Here is a 19,126-nt window from a genome sequence, read left to right as displayed (position 1 = left end):
AAGAAGAGAATGACTTTGCCTCGCTCTAGCAATGAGCCGGAGAATGGATTAGAGGCTTTTCCTATCTGCAAGGAAGCCCATCCATCATGCCCCATTCAGGCAGTCATACTCAGTGGGCTTGTTCTCTCTTGCTACACTGAACCTTTTTCTCGGTAGCTTGTCCAAAGAAGCAAAGCAAATAATAACAGAGCTGCTGCTTTTGTAACTTGTACTACAGGCATTTGTCAATGCTGCTTTGACTTCCTTTTCTGTGCTGCTCTAATTCCCTGACGCTGCACTAAGAAGCAGGTGTGAACAAATGTGTAAGGGTGCTTGTATTCTTCAGTATGTGGGTGAATGTGTGTCAGTAGTGTATTTGTGTGGTGTAGGGACTCAGCTTACTCTGACTATAATCTCTTTTCTTGCTTTTTCTGACCCGCACCACCTCAATTTAATTTAAGTTTGCCTGTGCAATTACATTAGATGTTTGATGTTTCCTCTCAATAATAGACCCTCAGTAATTAAAATTATCTTAAACTATTCTATTAGTTACAGGAATTGTGATTTTTATATTCAGACATTTATTGATTACATCTGCATTTAGCATTTTCCCTTAAAATACACTGAATTAGACTGATTAACCTTATGCGCAGGTTAACATACATTACCATTTGTCTGAGCACTATCCTGGAAATAGTATATTTTTTTAGGATCTGTTGACTTCTTGCTATGCCCTCTGTCTTCTTCATAACTGTGGAATGATGGAATGAAGAAGAGAGTGGAAAATATGTCATGTTGGCATATTGAGGTGATCTCTTTACTCAAAGAGCATTTTTGAGGATAGGGTACTTTCTAGTAATAACTTGTCCATAAAGGTGCTTGGATTTTATGTGATTTAAAATTTGGGAATTTATTTGGCATGAATCTAGACAGAGTAAAGCTCAGAGTCCTCCACTTGCAACTAACAATTATTAGCAAGCTGCAGGTGCTACAATCTAGGATTGTTGTAAGCATCATGCTCATTTCAGAGGAAAAGCAAACTACATAGATTTTCTGTCTCAGAGTCAGATTAATTTTATTATTTTAAAGCTTCTAAAAGTACCAGCAAAAAAACATTGGCAATGAAAACTAATCATGAAAGATAGAGATCAATGAAATTGCCTTGAAGTTTTAACAGGAAAATCTTTCCTGTGATGATCTTTCCTTTGAAATCTGTCACTGTATGGGCACACAAGAGTGGATGGTTGTCTGAAGGAGAGACATTTCAGAGGTGGTGCTGAGAGGCAATATTCCCAGTTGTACTCAGAGACATCTGGTTTTACCTTCTACCTCTGTCTATCCACAGCTATTTTAATATTTTCCCTTAGGGGTTACCTTTATTTTGTGGACATCCTTCATTTTTGGACATTTTGCATTTTTGTACTAGTCTATTTAATGCTTTTCTCTATTACTTTTCGGTAAGGTATAGAGAAACTTGACATAACTCATTAATAAACAAATTAGGGGCTAAAATTATAAATACATATGGAGAACTGTTTTCTTATCCGATTTTTTTTTTTTAAATCTATCAGGGACAAACATAATTTTTTCTCAAAGACTTTGCCAGGTTTCCAGAAGAAAAAAGTTTTCTTTTTTTTCTGCCTGTCATAACTCAGATTGCTTGTCCACACTGTGTCCTTGTGCTGAGCATCCCTGCCCAGAATATGATGCTGAGGTTTGGCCTGAGCTCTCCTGCCATGAGTAAACTGTTGCAGTGTGGAGCAATTGGTGCACTCTGCAGTGGTGACTGTCACTTTCAGGTAGTGTGTTGCCCACTGCTGGAGTAATTATCATGTAAATAGTAATGTTTTTAGAGTATTTGAAGTGCTACAGTATATTTCATTCACATTTTAGGGTAGGTATGTAGTTTAATGTGGTGTCAAACCACTTCATTACAAAGTTGATTGGTTGCCGTTTGAAAAAAATAACCTGACAAGATTTGCTATTTCTCTCCAAGGCTGGTTAATGAGTTGATTTTTGCACAAATGGATTTAGGGGCAGAACTGGCCAAATTGCACAACAGCTAAGCAATGTGCTCTGGTTAACAGCTGACTTAAACGTGATGATTTGCATTTTCTACAGTTTCATCACATTAAAACATGGACACTTCAATTTCAAGTGAATGAACAAATGTCCTGAACAATACAGCTGGAGCTCATATTTAAGTGATTGAGTGTCTCTTGCATTAACTAAAAACAAAGGAGAGTTATTTGTGATTACACCAAGCTTTAAACACTGGGATATTAAAATCACAGAATTGTGAAAGTTGAGGTTAGAAGGGGCCTTAAAGATTGTCTACTTTCAACACCCTTGCAAGGACACTTTCTGCTAGACCAGGTTGACAACCTGACACTGAGCACTTCCAGCAATGGAACCTCTGCAATTTCTTTGGGCACCTTATTCCAGTGCCTCAGCACCCTCCCAGTCCGAAGCCGTTTTCCCTTGTCCTATCTCTGCATGCCCTTGCAATGTTCATGTGGCAGCTGAGACAAAGCCTGCTGGGCCATGTCTAACTTCTAATCAGTGACATTTGTAAATGTTGTTGTGAAAACATATCAGACTTGGTGTTTTACCTTTGCTGTCCAAAAGGAGAAGAAAACAAAGGAAGGACACGTTTTTCTCCTATTACGTCTTTGGGTCACCTGCAGCTACAAAATTTTTTTTCTGTCTATCAGATGAGGGAATAGAAGGTCAGTTGACTGGCAGTGATATTTCCCAGGCAAAATGAGTGTTGGAGAGAGTAATGGTGTTGCTGGTAGTGTAGCTGTTTTCTATTAAGCATGCCTAGATGAAACAGCAAAGTATATATTAGATATGGTGTTCTCTCCTTTCAAAAGGGAGTGATTGCTACATTTAGCTCTCAAATCAATTCAGAATCTTGACAGAGTTTTGCTGAAGTCCCGCAAATAATCAATAAAGCTATTTTTATCTCCTAAATGAGTGAGGCTTTTAAAAATAAGAAAGACATCTTTGTAATGAGCTGACCAAGTTGTTCCAGAGTTAGGTCTATTGCTCTATGTGACTGGGGTTATTAAGTGAAAGAAGTTATTTAGGCATTGCCTTTGTTCCATTCTGCAGGTTTATAACCCCAAAATAAAATTGCAAATATTTCTGGCAGTCATCCTCCAGGCACAGATGGCTTTCCTCCCAGTTTTGGCAAGACTGATTTCAGTATAAAACTGAGCAATTATTAGAAAGTGAAATATTGCATGATATAATATCACTACCACCACCATCAACATCATGACAAATGGAGCATTTGTTATTTCAGAGCCATGTGAGAGAGCTAGTGCCACTGCATTACCCCTTCCTTTAAAACCTGTACCTGTGCTGCTGCTGGTGATGCACGGATAGATGCATCTTGCTAGAGCAGATGCTTTAGCAAGGAACTGTGGCCATTTTCTCATTTGCGTTGGCTCTATATTTCAATGCAAATATCACTGAACAGGTGGCTGATGAGGCCCCTGTGGACTGTTTACAGTAAAGGTTACAACCAAAATCAATAGGCCTGAGACGCTTCTAATTCCATCTGGGAGATGTTCATCTTCCTTCTGACTGTTCCCTCTGAACAGCAGCATCCTATTAACACTGCAGTCATCAGAGATGTCTCACTCAGGTCAGAAGAGGGCTTCTTCTACTTAGGCCTCCATTTGTTCTTTGCCTTTTCTTTTTGGGCTGCACTGGAGGGAGCAGCAATGTGGATCTTGACAGGACAGGTTGCCAGCATTAAGCATGCTGAGTTTTGCCTACTGACTTGACACCTGCTACTCCCATTTGACAGGCTGAGGTTCATCACTGCTGCCCGGGGGTTGTCCAGATCTTTTTGGTTTATCGCTTACTGAGGTAGGAGGTAGTGATGCCACATATCGTTGGTGACATTATTGTGTGAAGTATGGCCTTGTAAAGGTGCAAATGAGGGGAGAGAAAAGTTGGTATAAACCCAGGTTTGCATAAACCTGAATGAAAAAAATCAATTACCCCTGAAACTTGCGTGAAAATACTTTGGGCAGAAATTTTATTTTAGATGCATTTTTGCAAGTCTTTGTGAGAAAATCTTCATAGCTCATGTATCTGTGTTTCATTAAACTAGTAATGAAGTTCATATTATTCTTTTTAATGAAGGTAGATACTGTTGCTTACTATATGAGGCAAAATTGCTCTTATTGGTGTCTTTCCCTTGGGCCTGATCATCATGCCTGGCATGCAGCCCACAGCAGCTGGGCAATGAGTAAGCAGTACTGAATCCAATTAAAATGCTAGTAAAGCATGTACAACAGGGGGCACCCATGCAGTCCTCTTATAGTCAGGGAGGACTTTTTGATATGCACAATTGAGAGAGAGTGGTGCTTCATACACAGAATTTAGGGACCACAGTGTTGCCAGACAGGTGTGGGCTTCCCTTGGGCACTGCCTCTGTCCCCTCACCAGTGTTCAGGAGAAACCCCTTGTTACCATGAGATCTGAAGGAGTACAGGTGATTACCCCAATGCCTTCATGCTCCAGTGTCTCTGGCATAAGTGCCAGCTACCTGGAGTGCAAGAGTGCTTTTTTGGCCACATGAAATGTATGGCCAGCTGTAGAGACCACAGGAGCAGAACAGGAGAGGAAATATGAATGGTGGCTGCACCATCAGTCACAAAGAGATGTTGGAAGTTGGTAGTGATGATGGGCATGGAGCTGGCACTGAGTCTCTGTAGCCACCTGCACCACCATTCAGGTGACTGAGCAGCAATTGGTAGAGAAAGGACAGCATGGCTGAAAAAGCTGTCCATCCCAGGCACTGCCCTGCCATTGCCAATTCAGTTGCAGTGTCTGGCACTCCATGCTGTGTCTTGCTGATAGCCACTTGTGTCTCATCTCTCCTGAGCTTCCCAAGCACCTGCTGAGCTTCTGTTCACTCACATCTGTCTGATCCCCTCGGCACCACTCAGACCAGGCATTTTGCATGAGCCCTTCTGCTGTGTGGTGCAGCCATGCGAGGTGACTGAGCAGCAGCTAACACACTACACAGGCAGGCATAGAGAAAAGATGCTCTCCTGAACGGTTCTTCTGGTGCTAGCCTAACTTTCCTCATTCTCTGGGAGCTGCAGCCTTCAGGTTGTATTCCTCTCTTATGTTTTTGTTGTTGCATTATTCCTAATTCCTTCCTCTGACTTGCACTGAACTCTTGTCTTTCACTTTCTAGAAACTGTGAATTTAAAAGGGTAAATAGCAGGGACAGTGTCGTCCACTCAGAGATTTCCAAAGGAAAATTAGTTGAATTTAAATTTAGCCGAGGGACTTGAAGGATGTTTGCCAGTATCTCATGGCAAATCTGTACCATAGCTGAGAACAGCAGGCAGGTTGGCCAACTGGTTTCTGTGCTCTGCCTTCAGCACAGCAAGGAGGCATGGCTGTGTAGATCAATACATGCTTTTTGTGTAAGTGAGTCTCTTTTGATGAGACACTGGAGTAGGACTTGGGCTCCTAAATCACCTGTGTGCTTTTAAAGCTCTTACCACAGAAGAATCTCCAATCTTTTAACCTCTGTTATGAAACTCAAATCAGTTTCTTCCCTGCTTTTTAAAAGTACTTTTGCTTTTGCTGGTTATGATTCTAAGGGCTATTTGCTGAGTATTTCCAGGACCAGTTCATGTAGGCTGCTGCTTTCCCTGTTGTGTATTTTTCCTTATGCAGTAGTTCAAATTCATCTGGCTTTACTTTTTAGTTTCCTCTTGCTGGACTGTCTTTTTGAAGAATAAATTATTTCTACATATTTATGTAAATGAAAGAGTTTGTTGAAGACAGTCACAGGTTTTTAGGGCCAGTAGATTTTCTGGCCTTGCTTCATGCATAACACGGACCGTGGAATTTTGTCTGGTGATTCTCACATTAAGCTTAATAATTTGTGAATCGAAGTGCAGCTGTTTTGCATGAACACAGCGCATCATGGTAGAAAGAAGTTTTGTAATAAATGAATATAACAAGATCTGTTCATTATACAGCAGTCTTACTGTGCCATGGGAAAATTCTGGCATAGTTGCATACTTTAATTTTTCTTGGAGTTACACCGGGATTAGCTGAATGAACGGTGAAGTTGAAGCAACAAGATGGGAGGTTTTCTAACATGGAAGAGCATCCGTTTCATTAGAGATGTGCCTTTGCAGTCATTGCTGTTGCTGTTGAATTTGTTTTCAGGATCAAATCTGCCCTTGCACTTTTATGGAGTTTACCAGGAAGTTGTCTCTTCCGTTCAGATTTTTCATTGGATTGTGTAACCCTTCTGGAACAAACTAGCTGTAGATAAAATAACCTGCCTACTAGGTTATTGTGGCAGGAGCCACATAATTCTTTCCTTGGCCAAGCAGATATTCTGTATGCATTTCCACGCAGACTGTTGGAAATGCTAAAAATATCAGACAGCAAAAAGCAAAGCTCGTAATGGTGGCTCCTTGGTAGCTTGAATAGCCATGGATAGCCATTGTGGAAAGAACTTGGCAAAGTAAAATTAGACTTTTCTCCTTGTCTTGAAATGATCATTACTTTCTTGTCTTCAGAAACTCCTTCATGCCAACAGCATGAATTTTACAAAAGTAAATGATTCTATGTCAAGCATGTATGTGTGGGTGATTATGTATATGTACATGTACATGTATATGTATATGTATATGTATATGTATACATAGGCTTTGACTAAGTAAAAATAATAGTAATAGCAACTATCTTGTACTAGTATTCAAACTAGTACAAGATAGTTGCTTAAAAGTGATTCATCTTCAGGCTGAAGTGTGCAAACAGAGAAACCTATTCCACCTCAGAAGGCAAAACTTTGATTTCTATATATTTTGATTAAGAGATCATGTTGTTTGTTTATACGTAAATATAATACAACAAAAAGGAGTGAACACATAAGTGGCCACGAGGAGATGTCTTACACAGGTATTAGAACCATCCGCTTCAGAAAGAATAATCAGAGCACCAATGTATGTTCCAAAATATTTGTATATTCTTTGGTTTAGAAAAGCAACAAGCAAATTATTTGTGGTTTTTTTAGAAGCTTGGAAGAAATCTAATCTACTGCGCCAATTTGATGGCTGCAAGCCACTGGATTAGACATAGACTATAAAACATTCTCTTAAATATTTTTAGGGCTAATATTTTAATAGCATGCTTGATAATAAAAGACCGCCAAGGTTCACTCCTGTTGGCAGTAGGTTCCTTCAACAAGAGTTACAATGTTTTGACCCAGAACTGGAGTTCTCAGACCCAGTTCTCTCTCAACCAGTATGGCTTAGTGCAGGCCAGATTGAATTGCAGTTCAGATCGCTGCATGACAGATGGAGAGTTCTTCATTGATGTTTGCAAAACTTTTATTTTGGAACAGTGCTGTGCTCACTTGGCATCACTGTCTAGCTACTCGTCTTCATCAGACACTGTGCTCACAAGCACTTTTGAACAAAAGTAGTTTCAGCACAGTTGTGAGTGCGAACATTTGCATCAATCCCAGGGGCCCAACCACAGTGAAAATTGTCCTAAAAATAAGTGTGACCTTGAATCAGCACTTTTCTGAAATTCCACTGAAACAGTATGGCTCTTTCTGTCATTGTAAGAACTGCAAAAGTGACAATATGTTTGAATAATTACTTCTGGAAAAAAGCTGCCTTTGGATACAATTTAGTCCTCCTCAGTGCTAATTTATTGGCACAGACACTGATACACATGTAGTCAACTTGAATTATTGACATGTCAAAGCAGATACTTTGCATACACATTTTGTGAATTTGAACGACCATGTTGGCATCAGAGCAACAGAGATTTATGCTTTTTCCTCTCTTCTCCCTCTTTTCTTCTCCAGAAGAGTCCCCTTAAGAAGGAGAGAGAATTTCATATAAACCTACCAATCTATGACAGTTCATTTGTCAGTTTGGTTTTTTTCCCAGGTAAACGTAAGCAGATCTGGCCCAATAGCATGTGCATGAAATCACAAAGTAAGCATGCTGGGACTTGTTCATTTTCCTGGAAGCTGTCTCCCACACAGATGTACACGGAGCAGTACACAAGTCTGAATGAGCATTAGAGACTGATGGTGCAGAATCACCCATGGGACAAGTTTTTCAGGCTCTGAAGGGGAGCGGCAGAGCTGTGTCTGCAGTACTGTGCTGCTTTCCTCACAGCACACATGTTGTCAGATGGTGGATTTTGTGATGAAAGGGAGCAGCAGAAAGCAGCTATTCTTATGCTCTGGAGTCTCATTGTGAGCCAAGTGGTTTGGATTGTTAGCCTGCAGATTGATACTGTAGATTAATACAGTGGAAGTGGAACAATTGGATTGCTTCCTAAGTTCTTCCCATTGAACTGTTGTTCCTTATGTACATTTCAGAAAAGATTTTTACATTGGATTGTAGCAATTTCAAAGAGAAAATAATTTCAATCAGTTTGTGTAGTAAGGAATTTCATTTTGCCATTTTGCTGTGTACTTACAAGGGCAAAATTTTTAACCCAGTAAAGTGCCATTTTGAAAAATTGCATAGAGATAAAGGAAATAGCACCTTTAATGTGTATGTATTGCTTTTAATTATAACCTTTAGAGGGAAACTGTTTTTCCAAGCCTGCTATTTACTTCTGCTCCTTATTTCTTCTTTGGGCATTCCAAAGGGTCCCAAATGGCAACAAATAGAAAGAAACAGGTTCTACCCCGGAGAGCTAACAGTCAAGAGAAAATGTAAGAGGTGACTAGAAAGACAAATGGAGGAAATGCATAAAGAAAGCATCTGCAGGCAAATATAGGTGTGCCAGTAATCATAGAGATCTATTGGCTTAACCAGTGCTAGATGGAAATACTTCTGTTGGGGCTGGTATGTACTATCTTTTACTATGCATTCTCCTATAAGTTATAATAGACAGACAGTGTCTGCATTGTATTGCATTTATTTTTGCTATTTTTATCCTTCACCATCTATCTGAAATTTTGTTCAGTTGTCAGTCACTGCGTTACATTATTTTTTTTCCTATTCTTGGTCTAATTTGGTCTCCCAGTTATTTTGTTAATAGAAATAGAGAAGCAGCCAAAATTCCAATTTTTATGTTGAAATAATAATAGACTAACACAGAGAGCCTAATATATCAGCAGTCCTTATGGACTCTATCACCCTGCAACAGAACCCCCACTCCAAACCATTTATAGCAACTGAAATTTTATTTGAAAGCAAATATCTGATGAGGCAAATTAATTATTATGACATGTTTCTATTGGTTAAAAAATGAGGAATCCAACGTTTAATACTTGCTAATGCTTTTTTTGGCATCAAAAAAGGAGACACAGGTATCTAATATTAAATAGTGCTGCAGAAGGGCAAGTTAGCACTTTGTTTGCCAAATTAAGTTTCAAAGACTATGTAGGTTATGAAGTTTGACTTTCTGTCCATAAATCTTGAGTGACTGACAGACCACTGTAAAATAGCTTTGTTCAAAAGGAATCTTTGGAAGGCAGCATCAAAGGTTTGAAACTCTGGAAGGGATGAAAAGAAAACCCCACTTTTGCACTGATTTCCCCTACAGATCAATGTCTCTGTGAAATTTGCCTGGGAATTATGAAGTATTTACTGTATTATGTGCTGGTTTTTTTCACTGTGTCCAAAGGGCTCAGTGGTTCCTTTTATCTTAAAGATTTAGGGATATTTTTGTACATGAAATCTGAATGAATGAATGAATGCATCAGTGGAACACGGGGGAAAAAATTGCTGGATTTAGACAGTTCTTTTCTTCCTTATTTTATCACAAGTTGGAGTATTGGTTTTACAACACCTAAATTTATGGGTACATACTTTTATGGTAAAGCCCAATGACATGTTCTGAATGCTCCATCAAGCTCTCTCAGTGTTTCTTCTCTTGATTCACAGCTCTGCAGGGTATGAGTCAGTCCTGTAGTATAACTCTTAATCTCTTTTTAACCAGAATAATGTAGTGTGAGGTTTTTTTTTTTTTTTTTTTATTTATGGTGTGTGTCATCTTGTCATCATCTAATTATGTAAACCAAAGTAGGGGAAAATCAAATGTTTCTTGGAAAACTCTTGTCAGCTGTCGATCAGTGCAGGAGATGAAGTACATATAAGCATCAGGGCAGAAAAATTTTTGTAATACACAGGTCCTTAAGTCTATCCTCAAGCAAGATGTAGCCCTGCTAGGGCATGAGCTGAAGAATAACTGGATTTTCAGGGCAGTTTCTACTTAGAAACACAGCATGCCTCCTCAGGTACAGTGAGAGTTCTGAGGAGAAAAGCTTCCTCTACTTTCCACAGACTCTTTAAAGCTCTGACCCACCTGAAGGTGCTTAAACCCTTGTTTGTCTTCCACAGGGTGAAGTGAAGAAGTGAAGCCTCACAGCTGAACTACTATGAGGTCAGAAGCCTTGCTGCTATATTTCACACTGCTACACTTTGCTGGGGCTGGTTTCCCAGAAGATTCTGAGCCTATCAGTATTTCGCATGGCAACTGTAAGTATAAGGGGCCAGAGGACTTCATGTAGCACTGATCAGGGGACTTCAAATCAATGCTACTTAAATAGAGTTGCAGTGGATGAAGTTGTTTTTTCTTGATTTCTCCCATATCAGCCAATTTACATTCACTGGCACTAATATAGGAACATTACTTTTTCACATAGTTTTATTATTTGTTAATCTAATACAAATAATTTAACTTCTTTAGGCTCAAATGGATTCTGCTTGAGCATTAGGCATTTTTTTCCTAAGATGGAATTGAAGAAGCTAAAAACCAAATCAAGACAAAGAATCTTATATGACAGAAGGTCTCTCCTTTCTTACCAGCAGAGATTGGCAAACTCTCCAAAATCTAGTGTAACACCAACAGCTGCATACTGAGATCTGCTGGCTAAACAGGTGGAGAGCTTTCTGTGTATCTTACAGTGGACATTGATTTAACTGATTCTTTCACATTTGCCTCATCTCAGTTGTGATAATGGCAATGAAAATTCTTCAAAGTCCCAAAGTTTCAGATGTTTATAAGGATGTCTTTAGCATCTGGGCCTCTAAAACTGTGCTAGGGAGTAGCAAATCAGCTAAGAGCAGGCTTGTGTTCCGTTCTTTTTTTGTTCAGGAATTTGGTTTTAAGATTGTCCATGTTTGCTATGCTTTGCAATGGCCTTGGTACCCAAAAACTTGTCTGTCCTGTGTAACTTTATTCTGAATGACAAGAGTCCAGGGCACACCTGATGTGCTGCAAATGCTAATAGACCTCTAAGATACAACATCAGGGAAGAACTGCTCTGAAGCAACCCCATGGCTAGTGTGGCCACTTCAGCGCGAACATTTTCACCCTCCAGAAGGGCAATGCTAATCATTCTTAGAAAAATTTGCCATACTTGATGTTTTTAGAGAAGTAGAACCTGGGATAATTTTTCCTCTGCAGGATGGCATGCTGAAGTGGACATGAATGTGCCTAGTTTGTTCTAGATCCATGAGTTACAAAGGAGCAGAAAACATTGAGCAGAAAACAGCCTGACAATAAAACTTGGCATTTTGCAATGTCAGACATGATCAGAAGAATTAATCTTCTGAATGTAAATCCTGCCTGGTGTCTTAATTTATTTCTTGAAGAGTTATCAGCACCTGGTTTGGTGAGAAGTTCCTTTTCCTGTCCAGTTTTATCACCAGACTTTGTGGCATGTGACATTTTGAGGTGCTCTGCTGAAGCCATGCTGTGAACCAATAATTTGACCAAGGTTAACAGGTACAATGCTTTTAGAAGACAATAGCTAAAATACTAAAGGAGCAGATGAGTTTCTGAAGAAACAGACTCCCCCAAAGAGCTGCAGTTTTCTGGGAAAGCATATTAATGGGGAGAAACCATAGCTCGATGCTAGTCAGCTCTGTATAACATTCATTTGCAACAGGTCTGCCATGATAATGCTCATCAGAGGATTATCCTCCTATCTTCTGGAATTTTATTTACTTAATTAGCTCCTTGTTTGCGTACTAGATGTCATGATCATATGATACACATGAATGTCAAGTGGCCCTTGATCAGAAGTGTTCACTGTTGTTCGGTTGTACACCCGTCTGAGGAGCAGTGGAACACCCTGTGTGTGCTGAGCTCTCACCCCAAAAAAATAATGGGAATAGACAATAAATACTCTTGCTGACTGGTAGAACTGGAGGGCTGGGGAAGCTCACTTGTTGATAGCATAAGCTCAGTATGGAGATTCCAATCAATATTGCTGCCCAGTTACCAGAAGGACTGGAATATCAGACTGGTTGCCAAAATAATGAGCAGTGACTTTCACTTCATGAAGTTCAAGTGCTGATTTCCCACTGCTTCTCAGAAAACCCTGCAGCCATTCTGTGGCAACAGTCAAGTCGTATAGAAAATCCAGGGAACTGGCAGCTTGAACCTAAAAGAGCCAAGCCATTTGCTTTAGCCATTACCAGTCCAGTCATTGTGGATTAATTGGTCACTGTGGAACAGCCTCATCCTGATACACATGTTTTGCAGCCAGGAGCAAGCATTTAAGCTCTGCAAGCAGTGAAAGAAAAACTGCAAGGAAGTGCGGTGTACCTGTGTGCCAAGAGCTCCAGCTTTATACTTAAAAATATTCGCACTTTTGTCTTCTACAAAGGTGGTGACTTTCCTCTTTGCAGCTGCAGACACTGTAACTTTGAAGAACTCTCCAGCTCTCTGTGCTCATGCCTTCCAGCCCCAGTCTGTGCTTCCAGTGCAGAACAGAAACCATAGGTTTTGGCTATAGCTGGGCCCCATGGTGATTCATGTTAGCACCATTTCAGTTTGTTATTCTCTTTTTACCCTGTTGATTTTTTTCCTTCCTACAGACACAAAACAGTATCCGGTGTTTGTGGGTCACAAACCGGGGCGGAACACCACACAGAGGCACCGGCTGGACATCCAGCTTGTCATGGTCATGAACAGGACCCTCTACGTTGCTGCTAGGTCAGTAGCCTCCTGCTTCACCACTCCTCTCTTACTGCTTTAAGAGGAGCAAGGAGAAGACAAGGAATATTCTGAGTTCTTCTCTGATGGACACATTATTTTTAGGATTGTTTTTCACTCAGAGAGAGCTTTGCAGCCTGTTAGTAAGACATATTAGAAATGTTGCTAGACGATCAACTAAAGTTTTGTGATGTCTTACACCTGTGCTTTAGGACTACATGCCTCTGCCTTCCTCTGAGATCTGCAAGAGGGAAGTTGCCAGAAATATAATTTAGTTCCATGGAGAAGCAATTCCATCCTCATTTTATTCCACTTGTGCTCACCAATTAATGACAAATTTTAGAGAATAATTCTTCTGTGCACAGATGTATTTTTGATAAGAATTATTAGAATATAATTTTGCTGATTTAGGCATGTTTTTGGTATCTTAAGACAAAGAACTAAAGATGCTTCCTCAAGGTTAATTTAATTTAGTGTCTTGACTTCTTTGGAGAGCTATACTGTGCAGACATGAGCATGTCTTTTTATAAAAATTGCACATAGAGCCACTCATTCAGTTTGCCTAGCTCAGCTTGCACTGTCAGCCTCAGTGGGCCTACACCCATCAGACAGCTGCCAACCAGCCAGAGATCCAATATTAACACTTCACATCCCTACCTGTTGTTAGCAAAGAAGATTGAGGATCTTAGAGTGGGAATTACATGAGGCATGCAGAATGAGTGCAAGATGGGTCCAGATTAGCAAGGCTGGGTGGTCCAGATTTGCAAGGGCAGATAGTCCAGTTTAGAGCTCTTGGACCCAGATCCTGTTTGGGACCTCCCTGCAAGCTGCCTCTCAAGTAGTAGCTTGTTTCCTGCCTGTTTTTTGGTTCTCCATTGGAAAAACACACACCTTTCTGCATGTGTCACATAAAACCAGGCTGTTGCTGCAGATGAGAGAAGTGGTGGGTGGGATGGCCAAGAGCGAAGGGGAACAGCTGCTGAACAGGCAGCCTCTCACCACCAGCCCTGTCTGCAAAGCCCTTGGCAGCCTCTGGGAGCTGCCTGCCTTTCTTCTCAAACAGCCACTCCCCACCTCCTGGGTGGTCGGATGTGTCCTGTGGGGGAAAGCTGCCCGTCGATCTCCATGCAGCACGACATAATTAGTGATTGCATTACACCAGCACGGTCGCTGAGTGACTCTGTTCAGAGTCATGTCCCCGGCTGCTGGAATAACACACCTGTTCCATTACCCAGCCATGGCAGCTGCTCTAGCTAATTGCAGCTTCGCAGGCTCCTTGCATACCCCGTGCTGCATGGGGTCCGGGTGGCAGAGCTCAGGGCTCTCACGGCAAGACCTTGCACAGAGTCCAGGCAGAGAGTAAGTATCCTTCCACAGGAGCTGCGGTGGTGGTGGTCATGGGGCACAAGGAGAGGTCAGCCCTGTGGCAAGTGGCAAAGCCCTGTGCTTTGCCTGAGGTCCAAGATTGGTATTTTTGCCATTTTTAGTGAGATAATGAGTGGGGGAGGGCTGAGGGTTGAATAGGTTTGAAAGGTGGTGGCAGGATTTCCTCCTTTTCATGACTGAGCTCCCTTTGCTTTCCTTATTTGTTTTCCTTTATATAGGAAACTATTTGCAGTGAGATGGTGGTAAATCCTCTTTGCAGATTTTGCTTTGCTATTTTCATAGTTTGTTCCCAGACTGAGATTGACGCAGTTAGGCTGTCTCAGTGCCCAAGCAACTGGCATTAGAGCAGGAAAACCCAGAGAACAGTTTTGGGATATGAAACCACTGTGTGCACAAATTATATGAAAAATGGTAATATTTGGGGGATAACGTACTAGTATGTGAATATGCATTCTTCCTCATTTGTATAAAACAACTTGCTACAATAAGAGTGCTGATGTAGTCCTAGGATCTTGTGACCTACAAGAAAGAATAAAGGCCTGATCTGTTTTGTACTTACACAGGCATGAAAAAAATCTTCTTACACTATTTTTCCTTTGGTAACTCAAAACCTCTTTGGCATATTCTTTTCCCCCTCCATGTTACTGAATAAAGTCCTTCCTGGGCTGACAAGACTATGTGATACAAGTTGAAATTCAGAGGTAATTTTTATCTTTAAGTAACAAACTTCAGAAAATGAGTCATCCTTCAGTATCTAGCGTGGAAGAAAGTTTGTAATTCAAGTACTGCATTTCCTTCAAAGGCAGTAGTAAATCTAGAGATTGGGAGCAAATTTGTGCACAAGCAAATGTGTTTGCCAAAGAGTTTTGTAACAAGATTCATTGATTCATTGTAGCTAAATACATCTTTGGGCTATTATATGAGCTATCGCTTTCATGATTTTTTTATGCATTGAAATACAGAAATCCTAAGTTTATGTTTTACTCAATTATCTGAAAGACAATCAAAACAAATGGTTAAATAGTGAGCGTTTTTATTTTAGGACTGTTGTGTTTAGGTTGGGGAGTTTTTTTTTTATTTGCTTGTTTTGGAAAATCCAGTGTTGACTTTTGCAGGCAGTTTCAGCCCACTAGAAAGGCTAACTCAGATTTGAGAACTGCTTACATTTTATTAATGATCAACTGGCATAGAACAAAATTTCTGGCAGCCCACTACTTATTTTGTCATATGGGGTACACAGCTCCTGTATTAGCTATTACCAAATAAAGTTTTGTGTCTCTTCACAAAGGCATTATTTCATGTTATCAGACACAAATACACAGCCAATATAAATCGGAATAGCTCAGCCAAAGGCCATAAAGCTTTACTGTCTGAGCAGGCTTGCTAAGGATCGGCTCTGTCATCTTTTTTCTCGTGGGAAGGGTGCTCCCTCCCTATCTCTCTCTCACTGGCCCACACCCAAGCACACACATCCTTTTCTAAGTTTGCTGTGTCTCCTCCTCCCATTGTCTCATGCAGTGGCAGCTTTTGTTCACATTATCTGCCACCCTCTTGTGTGTGTGAACCAAAGAGGCAAGGAGCAGGGTATGGGATGGCTCCCTCCTCCTTTGCTGTTACGTGTTTCCAAACCATGCTCCCAGTGCCAAGGGTCGTGCACAGCCAGTGGCATTATTGAAATTCCCTTCCTCGACAAGATTATGCCATGGCAACAAAACTCAGTTCTGCTGACTGGAGGTGGGAAAAACTGAAGCTCAAGGATTAAGTAAATTTGTGTTAGAATAACTTAATTAGCAGTAAACTGTACACATAGCACAGTTAGTAGAAAGTAGGAGTTGGGCAGCAGTGGGAAAAGGAGAATAAGAACAATCCCACGTTTTCTGCGATTAGGGAGCCCTCCCCTAAACTGGACAGCTCTTTTACTCTCTACTGACATTGTCAGCAACTGTGCTTCATCTGTGGCATGAGAAAATTATATACAATTTTTTCCTTTTTTCCAACAATCCCATAACTTAGCATCAGAGTTTCATTTGTACTGTTCTTTGAGCCAGATAGTAAGTCCTGTAAAGACGGTTTTATTGAGGTGGAATCAAACAACTCAGCTCTTTCTGAGTACCACTGCTGTATTTTCTAATTGTCTTGCTGAAAATGAAAAAAATTGTAACCTCTGGAAAGCGAGGCTGATGAATAAAATCAAGAGCTGTGCCAGAAGAAGGGTTTTAGAGGTCCACCTGCACCATATTTGCAATTCAAGACATTTTTTCCCCCACTTTTTTATAGCAGGAGTGACAGCAATAAAGATTAATGCACATAAAAAGGGAACTATGATGTAATCTATGAAGCTGATATTGTGCTAATAGGTAATTTTATTCCAGAACCAACCCTGACCACTGCTCTGTCACTGAAGTCAGGCAAATAATAAATTGAAGTATTAAACCAATCTTGTAAGTAAATGACAGCTCTGGTTGTGGAGTCTGGAGGAGAAGAAAACCCATCAACTCCTTGATTTGGCATCTTGCAAAGCAAACAGCCTCAAGCTCCACAGGAGACAAATTTTCAAAGCCAGTTCCCTACCACAATACTGCCACTTTTCTTCATCCGAGAGAAGTGTTGCTTATTTCTCTGGTAGCAGTATCCTCTGTTTGTCTCAGTTAAAGGGACTAGCAGTATTTCCCAAAACCCAGTAAATATGAAGCTAACCTTGAGAGCAGGGATTTCTAAAATGGAAAGAGCCTGTATTCTGCATTCAGCAGACCTTCCAATGTTGTGGATCACACTTCAGCTGGACAGCTTTCTGCATGTTAAAAAAAATCAATTTCATTTCAAGGAAAAAATGAGATCTCAGTCTCAATTTGATGTGGTGGTTACTACAGTGTTGTGGGTTGGTGGTCTTTTTGAACTTTTGGATTCTATACAGAGCTGTCTTTTTCTCAGCTTACTCGAAAGAGGATGCCCAAAAAGATCTCTTTACCTGATGAGCTATGTCTGTTTCCTCTTTCTAAGAACAGATTGGCAGCTAATTGTAGAGAGGGACAGATTCTCAGGAAAATAGGAAGGTAAATGTAAGAAAAAAAGTGTGAACTTTTTTCAGAGAAGTATTTTACAGTTTTGTTTGGCCAGCAGTGTGTGAAGAAAATAATAATTTCTGGGAATAGTTCTGTGCCTTTTTTGTCTACCGTATTGTCAATCACATTATAACAGGTAAGGTTAGACACATATTTAAAAAAAAAAGGACAAAGGAAAGGAAAGGAAAGGAAAGGAAAGGAAAGGAAAACCTTAAATGACTCAATGTGGCACAGTGACATCTAGCCTAGGAATCTGGCAAAAGGTGCCTAAAATCTATTGCAGCTGATTTCAGGATACAGAAAAACATCTGCATGCTAGATTGTGGCATCTGCTGTAGGACTGATAGAGCAGAAATCATGTGAGACTCATCCACTTTCCCAAATCTCATTTGTTCAAATAATTGCTTTTGGGAAAGAATCTTACTTTGAAGTTTTTTAGCACTTTTCTTTTTTTCTCTTAATGGGAAGGCAAACAGTTTATATGTGAAAATGCTTTTGTGGGAGAAGCAGGAGATGCAGCCAGTAATGTCTTCTGGTAAGACCTCTGATTTTTTTAAAATGTATTATGGATTATTTTGTGATAGATAGCTCTCTTATAGAAAATGAACTGTCTGACTACTCCATTTGACTTCGTATTCTTTGCTTTTGTTTACAGGGACCATATTTATACTGTTGATATGGACACATCACATACAGAAGAAATTTATTTTAGCAAAGTAAGTAGCTTTTATCATCACCCAGAAACCAAGGACACTAGAACAAGCTTCAAATAAATAGGATGGTAACATTGTTTTAAAGAACTTGCCAGCACTGCTGTAAAGCTGTAATAAGCAAGTAAGATGGCATTGCTAATCATATTTGTGGAGAGCTGGAATAGCAATCATGTCCTCTGTGAATTTCTGATAAGTGGTTTAGCTGGGCTGATAAGCAATCTGTACTGAAATATGGTGAGGTCCCTGATGGAACATCTGTCAAACATCTATTCATTTATATGCAGCAGTTTTCTATAACAGCTATACAATCCCAATTAAGTCTACTGAAACTTTTGTCATAAGAAGCAAGTTACGTATTTTCATGTGCACAAATTTGTTTCACTTGTGCAAGAACTGACTAAATATATTCTTAGTATAACATCACTTTGTAGTGTATTCACATTATACCAATACTAATTCACATTAAACTAATGCTAATGTGAATATTAATGTATTCACATTATCTCCATGGGAAGTTACAATCAAACAAAAAAAAGCTTTGCCTGCATTACTGCATTGTATATCAACACAAACATGCTGAAAAGAATCTGCCTTCAGCTCCTTTTCCTTTCATTCATGTTGTGTAACGTATGTTAAACACAGCCATGGTCTGACAGAAGATCATAAAAATTTGGACATTGGATGAATTTCACTGGAGGAGGGGACAGTGCTTCATTACAACTATGAATGATGGTGAAAATGAGCTTTATCACTCTTCAAAGAGTAAGGCACAAGCTTACAATGGAAATGAACATTCATGGTTACTCTTTCAGCTTGGACCCCTCCATGAATGCACAGTGCCTCAGTTTAGTGATCAGGAACACTCAGAACAATCATGGCAATGATGTCTAAAGTGATGCCATCTTAGGCCATGTGATTTTAAATAAAGTTTTATTATAATTAATAAGACTTCCACATTTGACCATTTTTGAAACATATCTCAAAAAAAAAAACAACAGACTGGCTGGG

The 19,126-nt window shown here is 40.0% G+C and overlaps 1 protein-coding gene across 5 annotated transcripts in view; it reads left to right on the top strand.

The window, feature by feature from the left end:
* Nucleotides 1-19,126, top strand: part of SEMA6A (semaphorin 6A) — a 117,572-nt gene that overhangs the window by 41,010 nt on the left and 57,436 nt on the right. For all 5 annotated transcript variants that reach the window (XM_041400220.1, XM_041400219.1, XM_041400216.1 and 2 more), the window contains 3 exons: nt 10,353-10,490; nt 12,840-12,957; nt 18,061-18,121. In XM_041400220.1, the coding sequence (XP_041256154.1) occupies nt 10,391-10,490; nt 12,840-12,957; nt 18,061-18,121 (279 nt within the window). In that variant the 5' untranslated portion in view covers nt 10,353-10,390. The remainder of the gene's footprint in view (nt 1-10,352; nt 10,491-12,839; nt 12,958-18,060; nt 18,122-19,126) is intronic.

This window comes from Onychostruthus taczanowskii, unplaced genomic scaffold, assembly GCF_017590055.1.
Source record: "Onychostruthus taczanowskii isolate IOZ18803 unplaced genomic scaffold, ASM1759005v1 scaffold175, whole genome shotgun sequence".
Taxonomy (NCBI): domain Eukaryota; kingdom Metazoa; phylum Chordata; class Aves; order Passeriformes; family Passeridae; genus Onychostruthus; species Onychostruthus taczanowskii.
The sequence above is the reverse complement of the archived record's forward strand: the minus strand, read 5'-3'. Positions and strand labels throughout refer to the sequence as shown.